Source organism: Amblyomma maculatum, chromosome 4, assembly GCF_055883805.1.
Source record: "Amblyomma maculatum isolate TAMU_Amacu chromosome 4, ASM5588380v1, whole genome shotgun sequence".
Classification (NCBI taxonomy): domain Eukaryota; kingdom Metazoa; phylum Arthropoda; class Arachnida; order Ixodida; family Ixodidae; genus Amblyomma; species Amblyomma maculatum.
Window position 1 is genome coordinate 77,222,093 of NC_139347.1, and position 10,473 is coordinate 77,232,565.

The 10,473-nt window shown below is 44.9% G+C and overlaps 1 protein-coding gene across 1 annotated transcript in view; it reads left to right on the forward strand.

The window, feature by feature from the left end:
• The first annotated feature begins 1,985 nt into the window (after nt 1-1,985).
• Nucleotides 1,986-10,473, forward strand: part of LOC146191473 (uncharacterized) — a 26,186-nt gene continuing 17,698 nt past the window's right edge. The window contains exon 1 of the mRNA XM_084600334.1: nt 1,986-2,159. Coding sequence (XP_084456460.1) covers nt 2,088-2,159 — 72 coding nt within the window. The 5' untranslated portion in view covers nt 1,986-2,087. The remainder of the gene's footprint in view (nt 2,160-10,473) is intronic.

Here is a 10,473-nt window from a genome sequence, read left to right on the forward strand (position 1 = left end):
TCACGCGGGTAAGACGTAACTGCAGCCGGGTCACGCGACGACTTGAAAGTGCGAGTAGTATTGCTTTCGCAATAAAACCATCTACAGCGTTGAAAGCGTGCCAAACCAAGAGTGCCGCATTCCCGCTTATTTATCAATCGCAGTGCATTTTGACGCTAGGATGCAACTTAACTTCGGGAACCGATCGACCGCTGGTCGAACAAGGCCGATTCACCCTGTAAGGGCTTAGGTGGCTCAGGTGCGAGTTGGGCGCCTAGCTCTAATCGACCAGTGAAAATCGCCAATAAAGAATAACGTTTGCCGGCTGTTTCACGTTTGTTACACGCGAAAGCGCAGCAACAAGGCATAACAAGCACAGGGCTATGAAGAAGCACAAAAGAGCCGCGCACAGTGCGCTCGTAGGCGTCATTCGCCCTGTATGATACCGGCGGGGGAAGCGGGAGCAACAAAACAAGCAATTAAAAAGTGCGAGAAAACATGATAGCGTTCGGGAAATAGGGCCGTCGAAAGTCGTGGGGAATACGCAAAGAGCGTGGGTTCCTTAAAAACATTGCGTTACATATAGTTCCTTTTTTAGCTGCATTACGGTTATACTTAGTATTTTTTCTGCTCACCCCTATTTTCTGCTTTCTCTTGCCTTGGCTTGGCTTAACCCCACCTTGGGTTTCCTTGGCCTACCTGCCCTGTACCTTGCCATATTCTGCACTCCTAAGTCTTGCCTTAGTTGTTTTGCCGTCTAGGGCATGGTCTACAACCTAGCTGCCTGTCTGCCTTTTTGCAGTGAAGGTATTAGCAGATAACTTGTAGCGCGTGCAGCGTCCTTGGCGCATGAAGATCCATGAGCCGGGGCTGTTACGTCATCGGCAGGGAGAAGCCGTTCTAGCGTGCTCTGCACAGGTATTGGAGGATTATACACTGCACTGCAAACAGTTAAAGCACAAACAACTGCGCTGTTCGGACGCATCCGTCTGAAAGCACACTAATAATATATGATGTTCCGACATATAAGTCAGAAAACGCAGTAATAATAAATGCACCTTTTCTTTTCTTTTCTGTCACGGATTGTAAGAGCACGTCAAACTGTCGTATTTCTTGTACCTCCACGGTCAGGAAAATACCAAGTTTCAACTCCACACGAAGCACAAATTGGTCTCTCTAAAGCGCGTAAGTGTAATAAATTAATTATCCTGAACCTTGCGCTGAAATTAAGTTATTATCGTCCTCATTTATCATTCAATTCCTTTATATCCCCATTTTAATATATTTTCTCTTTTATGTTCGGACAATCCTCATTTTGCTGTTCATTCTTCTTAGAAAACTAGTATCTGCATTCAGTGACATAATTGGCACACACGGTGTGCCAATCGCACGCCGTTACTGAACACTGCTGTGTTCATCGGCCGCCTGAGGATTGCCCAAGCTTATCCTCAACTGTAATGAACACGTGCACCGTGGAGTAGGTGCCCTCGAGAGCGCGCCATCTGTGTCCAAGCAATGCGGACTAAGTGATCCTTGGAGCATCGTAGCCAAAGTTGATTTTGCACCATAAAACCCCTAATAACTAAGTAAACCTGTGAGTCTACGGCGAAGGGAAGGAGAGATTATACGGCGGCGATGCAAACCTCGGGGGGACTTCTCCCCGATCAAGGGCGTAAAATCTACACATTTTCCCTGCGCATCTTCCTCCTTCCTTTATGAATACCTGCTCAATTGCAATTATGGTTTTCGACGTGCCCGCTGCAGCATAAGCAAAATCGACGAGCTGTGGTGCTTCATGGCGAAGAAGCTATGCCCAGCGGGCGCAAAATCAGCCAGACATGGCTCGACAGCCGCTGATGGAGGAGGAGAGAGAGGGAGTAACGCTAGCGGCGTCACTGCGCTGTCGGTCGGGCGTAACGCCGGCAGTCTCCGGAAGAGCGGAGGCGCGCAGTGCGGCGCGAGAGCTTCAGCGCGCCCGCTCGAGTCGTCAGTGCTCTGCCGCGCGATGCTCGCAACGCTCGCTGGCTCGCGTGCGTGCATGTGACTGACCGGCTGCTCTCTCGCGTCATGCGTCCCGTACGACGTCGCCGTGCAAGCATTCCTTCGCCATGGTCCTGTTGCACTCCTGCTGCTGGCTTCCGCTTCGAAAGGGAAGCTTCGCTTGTGGAATCTACACGCTCGTGAGTTAATTAGCTTAAACTTGGTTGCACATCTATTTGCCCTCCTAAACCTCAATCCTGTCCCTCCCCACTGGCCGGGGTTTATGCGGCAAGCATGGTTGAGAAGGTTTTGGTGCAGCTGCTGTTTTTCCCGTTACTATTACCTCAAGTTTCTTGATGCTACACCTAAAAAGATGAAATCAAGGAAGGGAATCTTTTGTGTCACCGACAGCCTCCGGTCTGTTCTTCCTGAAATCCCTTGACAAGTTTAAAATTTCTTCAAAGGGAGGCCACCGCTAGCAATGAAGAGTTTCGAAACTGTTAATTTGCATGTGTTTTGCGAGAAAAGCAAAACTGATGAGGCATAGAGTGCCTAGTCACCGAAGTTATTGAGCTGCTATAAATATGGCCCTCCCCCATAGAAAGTTAGTCTAGGCCAAGCCCACCTCAAGACTTTATGCTTGCCTACATCGTGAGTGGCCGCTCGCTCGATCGGGCATGCAAGTGCATGATACTTGTGTTCGCAGCGTCCTTGATGCCCTTTTGTCGGTGCTGTTGTTATCTTCATCATTTCTGTCGCCACTGTCGCTGTTGTCGTTTTTCTCACTCCTGTTGTCCTAGTGACAACTGTTGCCGTGCGAATCGACAACCGTAAAAAGAACTGGCGGCGAGTTTGCGATTTTTCTCATAGAACGTGCACAACACAGCGAGTAGGAGCACACACACAAATGAGCACTAATGTTTTGTATAATGTGCCCTTTCACCAAACGCTGCTGAGTAATTGATGTTGTTGGAGTGCCCTCTTATTGATTTATTCTTCATACTACGAAGCTTCATCTATCGTTGGCTTGAAACTATTACGTTCCAAATATTTTAATTTCTTGTGTTCGTCTAACAAGTGCGTCGTTTCTCAAGCATCGAATCTAAGTATTATGACAGAATTTTCATTCTCATGTCATGATACTGTCTTCTCGATGGGCGCATTAGCTGCGCGTATTCGCGATGAAAAAAAAAACCGCTCTGCAGTTGTTATAGGATTGTTTGCGGCTGTACGGAATTGTTCAAGCCCTGAAAGCATTCTCCTCTGTAAAGGTATCACAGGCCTACTGTAGTAGTAAGCATTGTGGTTTTTAATGCTTCATGTTCAACGTTACCGCATGCCTTTAGAAATAAACTACGTAACAAGTCCAGTATAAAGAAGTCCTCTGACTGTAGCTCAGAAGCAATGTAGGCGAATGCACGCACGCTTTATGGGCTGAGTTATATGCAAATAACGATGCGTGAAATTCCGACTGCCTCCGGGTTACCGTTAGGCGCCAACTGTTGCTAAGCGCGACTGACTTCGCTTGACTTCTTTGACGCTTCACCTCACCTCTATCGTCACGCTTGGAGGCAGCTCCGTCTCGAATATAATAGTTGGTTACGCTGAAAGGCAAGCGCATCATACTGCTGCGACTAAGCTTGCTACGCATGAAAACGTTTAACACGCCATCTGGCCACACTGTTGAGAGGAAGATAAAAACAAACGGTCAAAACTTGATTGCGCAGAGAAGGGTTTATTTCATGTGTGTTACTTATTTGGTAGGTTATTTAAAAAAATAACATCCCAAATCAACTCAGGTTGTGAGGGACACATTAGTGGAGGGCGGCGGAAATTTCCACCATGCACCTGGGTTTTTTTAACGTGCACTGACGTCGCACAGCACACGAAGGACTTTGAGTTTCTCCTCCATTGAAGAGCGGCCACCAGCGCTAGTATTAGATCCCGCATACTTGGGTTCATCAATCGAGTGCTCTAACCGCTGAGCCACTGCGGCGATGCGAGGCTTATTGATTTGCTTGTTTAATTCTTGCGAATGCGTGATGCTAGCTAGGAGTCGTAACAGAGTGCGAATTCAATACATACAAAATCAGAACTGACGAAAAGAAAATGGAAACAAGAAATGCACAAACAAAATAAAATTAGTGTCGTGCAGAACGACGACAAGAGATGACAGTATACATTCGAAATATAGAACAAAAATAACTGCGATTAACAAACTAGAATGGAGAACAGAGAATTCAACAAAATACTACATGTGCGAATTTGGGCGGCGGTTGTAATTATACTAGCAGGCAATTTTCTGTATAGGTGTCGTACGAACTAGGTGAGCGAAAGCAGTCAAGCTCACGGGCATGGATCGCGAGAACTCACTAAGTTTAATTTTCCGTAGCACTGAGGTGATCGATTAGATTTTAGAACATTTACACTCGAAAGATGCACTTGCAGTAGCCTGAATGTTAACTGAAGTTTGTTGTAAATATGCATTGAAAGTGTATATTTACTGACAGGCGTTTCTTCGATGTTGGGCGTGCATGTTCGAAGAAACGTTATTCCGCACCGTACGCGCTACTGCGCAGCGATATGGGATCCGAAAAACTGAATCCGTGTTCTTGCTCACATTTCGCGAGAAAAAGATTAAAACGGATTTCGGGACAGACGATATAATAAACGCCGAGGTTCTTAATTTCTGCCGACGGTTGAATCCGCGCGGATTAGCGTCAATCCTGGAGGAAGACATCGAGTGCGGAGCCAACGCTTGACTGTGCCGTCGCCGTCTTAACGAGCTCCCGGAAGTAGAACACGACATACTTCTCGCAAATGAATTTCGCCTGCCCACGATGAGCCTCTGTACAATCGCCAAGTTCACTGTTAACGCTCGAACGCCTGTTTTTCGCTGATCTTTTTTGCAGCGCCCTGATGTTAGGGTAGATGATAATTGGGTTATTTCGAGAAGCGATTCGAATATCTCCACATTTGATTATTTGAACGAATGAAAAAGTGCATGCTCAAAATTATTCTAAACGAACTGAACATGTTTTCAGCTTTTCGAAAAGTATTAGAATAATTGGCACTAGGTCCGTATAAGGCCTGCCTGTCTTTTTTTTTTTTTTTTTTCGTAGACTGTTCAATAAAGAGGGCTCACACCAACGCTTTGTGTTGTACTGCGACGATCAATAAGCGCTGCAGTGTGGCGGCGGTCATAATGCTAAGGCACGGCTTGTAAGGCTGGACGAAGCAACAGGGCTCAGACATCTTCTTTCGTCATCTACCGAAAAAGGTAACATTTCTTTATGTTTAACTTGAAGATCACAGACTTAATACAGTCGTGCCTAGTTAACATGACCACTTTAGATACCAAGCATGACCGTCTACAAAGAGCGCGAGTCATCCGAATCGTAGAAAAAAAAAAGAAAAAAAAAAATACCCTTGACTACATGCATAGCGGTCGACAGTGAAGCAGGAATTAGATACAATATTGGGAGCACCAAGTCTGTTACAGTAGGAGAGGTTGTCTTTTAAATAATGTGATGTATTGTGAAGCCGCTAGTGCTCCGTCAGATGTATGTTTGCTTCTCGCGATGTAATGCTTTATCTCCCACTGAGACTGTTCAGATCCCATGAACCGCTGGCACATGTCTATTCTCACTCGACTGACAGTGTTTTAATGCCGCTTGCAACACGACATGAGCTGCAGGGAAACTCTCATTCGCACGAGTCCGAGCAATACAGCAAAAGGCAAGGCACGCTGACTGGGAACGTTAAAAGCACGAAGGATAAAAGCATAATAGCACAAAGAAAAAGTAATCGCTTAGGCACCTGCACTTTCGCAATGCCCTCGCTGGTGTCCTGCGTTCAAAATACCGGAAAGGTAACCTAGCGGGGAGGTATATAGTCAAGATAATGTCCTCAGCCCTGGGCATTCACACGCAACTAAAATGTATTGGTCTCAAAGGATTGTGTGTATTTCTCCCTCAAATAGTCGGGAAACGCAAATACGTTAAAGAGGTTTGGCCTCCAGAAAGACTGGCACATTTCGAGTCGTCCATATCAATGGGGGTCGGGATATAGCTATGTTTACTGCTGTTGCGACCCCTTGGCAGAGAATAGCGTTTTTGTTTTTTAAACTAAGTTTAGGTTTAAGAGCATAAGTCATAGCTCCACTAGTTTCATTGCGTCGGTGCTATAACTTATGCCAAAAATCTGTAACTCTTAAAAAAAAACGCAATGGTCATTATCGATTCGCAGGCAACATGCCAAGCATGCGCATCGGGCATCCAATCCACATAGACAAGACACGTTATACAGAACTGCCATGTCAGTACCCTCTTTTTTATTCGCATTGTTAGGACCCCCTCTATCCCTGGCAATCAGCGTGCACACGCACTCGCCCCAGATCTTACCCGCCGGGTACTAGCGGAAAAAGAGGCTAGAACACCAGGCTTAGCTCAGAATTAAGACAAAGAAATCAATGAGGAAGTGAAATACTCCCCTGCGGGGCATCCGAGCTCAGAATCACTTAGTTACATGAACAAAACAGAGCATTAAATAACACTACGAAGAGCAATTTCACGAGCCCACAAAACTCTAATAGGGCTGACGCCTTCACTTGGTGCCAACTCTGTACTCTCACGTATCCTAACATTTTGCGCAACCACTTTTTCGCGCAATACCCCAAATACTGCCCGCAGAGCAGAAATGCAAATCCACACTCTAGCACTTTATATTAGAGTACCACTTCCCCATTACTATCCCAATTTTTCTTTGTAAAGTTTCACCCTATCTCGTCATTAGGAAACCAAACACCCTCTCACATTCTTCATTATCCTCCTGGGAGGCTTCCCTGTCCGACTCAAACCCGAGCGACCAGCTATCGCTGATCAAGCAGACGCGCCGATCGTGTCGGCTGTCAGGGCCCTGGACTGAAGATTCCGCCCGACGGCTGCAACGAAAGTAAATAAATCTATTTACTGCCACCAACGCCTGTAGCACTATATCGCAGCGCCGACGCTAGGAGCTGAATGTATCACAGGACTGCTCTATTTGAACGAACATTCGCACAATAGTGAATAACAGTACAAGTATTCGATTCATATACAATTTAGCTCTGAGCTATTTTATTCGTATTTAATTAAGTATTAAAAAAGAACTATTCACACACCCTCACCTAACAGCAGCCGGAACAGATATGTAATTTCGTAACTTTAGCCATGTCCCTTCGTTCTGGCTAAGAACCCACCTACGAATTGACTGTTACCACGTTTTCCCTTTTCCTACTTAATATAGCCTGGCTGCAGTTCAAGTGGTTGGCAGTGGCTTACTAAACATAAATAAAGGAAGAAATGAAAATAAACTAGGAGCTTTCAAAACGTGAAAGCTGTCACAATTCCTCAAAAAAAAAAATAAAAAAAAAATAAAAGGATACTAGAGGTGATGGTGAGCCTTCAAGTGAGCTAGAACTGCAGCGTGTTGTTCTTGCGAATTAAACAGATAACAAGCTGAACGGAGCGCACTATGCATGAAATTCCCGTTCTTATACATTTATACGATTGTATACTGAGGCATGCGTAAACCTTTCTCTGAGCTTAGATGAACGTCTATATTAGCACAGGCAATCGTAATTCGCATCGCATTGCATTTATTTTATTAATTTCCGATCCAACGTCTTCACAGAAGCTTCCGATTATCTGGCCATCATGGCTGTATTTAGACGTGTAGACCTGTATCACCTTAATTTTGTACCTTTTATTAAGCTTCAGAGCGATACTTGCCACACTTTTATCGGTGATATAGAATTGCCTAAGATGCCAGCTATATCCTCATTGACCAATAATCTTGCACCTAGTTCTTGTCTGTCAGCTAACCCACGATATCATTGCACGCACCCGTCCTTTAGCACTGTATATGCTTGATTTAACTTTACTAAGAACTATTAATCACGATTTAATGGCCACTGGTTTCTCGATCAGCAATGTAGCAATGCTGGAATAGCCTCACTGAATAAAAGGGCACGCACAGGAAACGAACTTTCAACTTCGAACTTGATGCGAGGCGCAACGCCGACGCACCATCGCCGTGTCGTATACCATGCAGCGAAAAACTGGCGTCTGGCGCCAGGCGCGTCGACGCCCGAGTGAGACAAACACCTGAGGTGGTCCGCTTCAGCAATGCACTTTTCACACTATATCACATTTTAGGCGCAGCACATAAAATAGGCAGTGCATAAAGTGGTGCCCTATAGCGTTTGCATACAGCCTTCGAGTACGTCCGACGCCGCAGCAACAGCGTACTGCAGGCGCGCCTCCTCTTTGCAGCAAGGTTTGAGCGAGTGTTGTTGAGCGGAACGTCGAAAGCAGTCCCGCCTCTGTTGCATCATCAAAGTAGGCAAAATCGCAATGCTTACAGCCCCTTTTATGACGCGACTTTACCAAAGCGGCGCCACCCGTTAACGTGGCAGACAGCGCTCTAGACGTGCGCTGCTCGAGCTGTCGCTAAACCTATTTATTTCGCATCGATGGCACATAAAACGGCGCTAAAAAATTTCTCAGTACTATAGTAAATGGTCTACGCATAAAACTGCCTAAATCTCAATCTCAATCTCTCATATTAAAAACAAAATATGATTAATTTCGGCTGCACTATTTAGCGGAGGTGGCATGCAAGCGGACCGGAGCAGCAGGGCCGCAATGGCGTCAGCTGGCTGTGAACAAAAATTTGCTTGAATCGCAGCTGTCGATTCTATACCAGCCACCCGGTACGGCTCAGCGATCCTCAAGAAGGATTAAATTTTGACATTCGGTTTATTATTTAGGAGAAAAACAAAATTTAGCACACTTTTTTGACGTTTTTCGCATTGTCGGCGCGCACGACTTGGGAGATGCAGCTGGCGCGAAGCGGCGGTGGTGCAGTAAGTGCTGCCATCGGACGGGGGTCGCGCCCTGATTGGTCTTCGCTGACTCCTTGTATTTCATTTATTAGTATTCTCAAGGCCACTGGCATTACAGAGGGGAGTGAGTAAATACAATGCAAAATAGAAAACAAAACGCAGCAAATGAATAAAATATAAAATGTTAGGCTCAAATTATATACAATATACCTAAGGCGTTTTTAAAGCGTTGGTGATCTTCAATGGCAGCTACCAGTCCGGGAATGCGGTTCCAATCCTGAGGTGGGCGTGGAATAAAACTTTTCGAAAAGGTATCGGTAAGACAAGAAATAATTTCAACTTTGTGAATGCGATTGATGCGTGCTGAATGATAAGACGGATTAAAGATTAGTTCCCTAAGCAGGTGGGTGTACGAAAGTATAATTTGTGAAATAGGCAGATACGATACAAACCTAGCGAGAAGCATGTGATGGTAGATTTACGGTTTGTTTCATGATGGAAATGCTGGAAGTCCTATTGTAGTCGTGCAAAATGAATCGAGTTGAATTATTTTGTACAAGTTCGAGTGAGTTTGTTAACTTGGCAGTGCTCGGGTCCCAAATAGAGGAAGCGTATTCGAGTTTAGTGCAGGCTAACGTTTTGTAAAGAAGCATTTTGAATGACTTGGAGGCACAAGCAAAATTACGTCTCAAGTATCCGAGCATTCGGTTAGCGTTGTTAATTTAGTGGTTAATACGAAGGGAACAAGTGAGATTTGACGCTATATGTACTCCTAGGTAACGGTAGGATGTTACTGACTCAAGCGTAATATTATCAAGTACGCGATACACGTAAGACTTTGCATTTATTGCTGTTAGGCGTCATAAACCAGTGGTTGCACAAATCAATGATAGCGTTAAGATCTGTCTGTAATGTGTTAACATCCTGGTCATTACTTATTTCTCGAAGCACTACACAGTCATCAGCGAACGAGTAATTGTTAGAGGTGACATGCTCGGTATAGGTCATTAATGTAGGTTAGGAAAAGGAGAGGACCCAAGACAGATCATTTTGGCACTGCAGAGTGTATTGAACAACTTGATGAAGTATGATTGTTACAAGTCACAAACTGAGAATGGTGACAAAGGAAGTGTTAAATTAAGCCACGTTAGGATTTTGGTATCAAGGTTAAGTTGCTCTAAATTTGAAAGTAGAAGCTTCCGATAAACTTTGTCGAACGCCTTGGAAAAGTCCAAGAAAATGTAATCGGCGAGCGGACGGCAGTCAATGATTAAATTGAGCTTATGTGTAAATGTAATTAGCTGTGTTTCACAGGAGAGTGTTTTTCGGAAGCCGTGCTGTACGTGCGAGAAAAATAAATTTGTTTCAAAAAAAGATTGAAGAGTTCAGAGTATAGAATGTGCTCTAAGATTTTACATGGAATGCTCGCTAGCCATATTGGGCGGTAGTTCTATGAGGAAGCAGTTCTACCTGATTTATGAAGTGGAACCGCCTTCCCAACTTTCTAGTCACCAGGAATTTCACATGTGTCAATAGATTGTTGGAAAACTAATCTCAAAAACAGCGAAGAATGGGAGTTTGTGCCCTTAAGAAACTCAGAGCTAATACACCTGGATTTACAGATACCT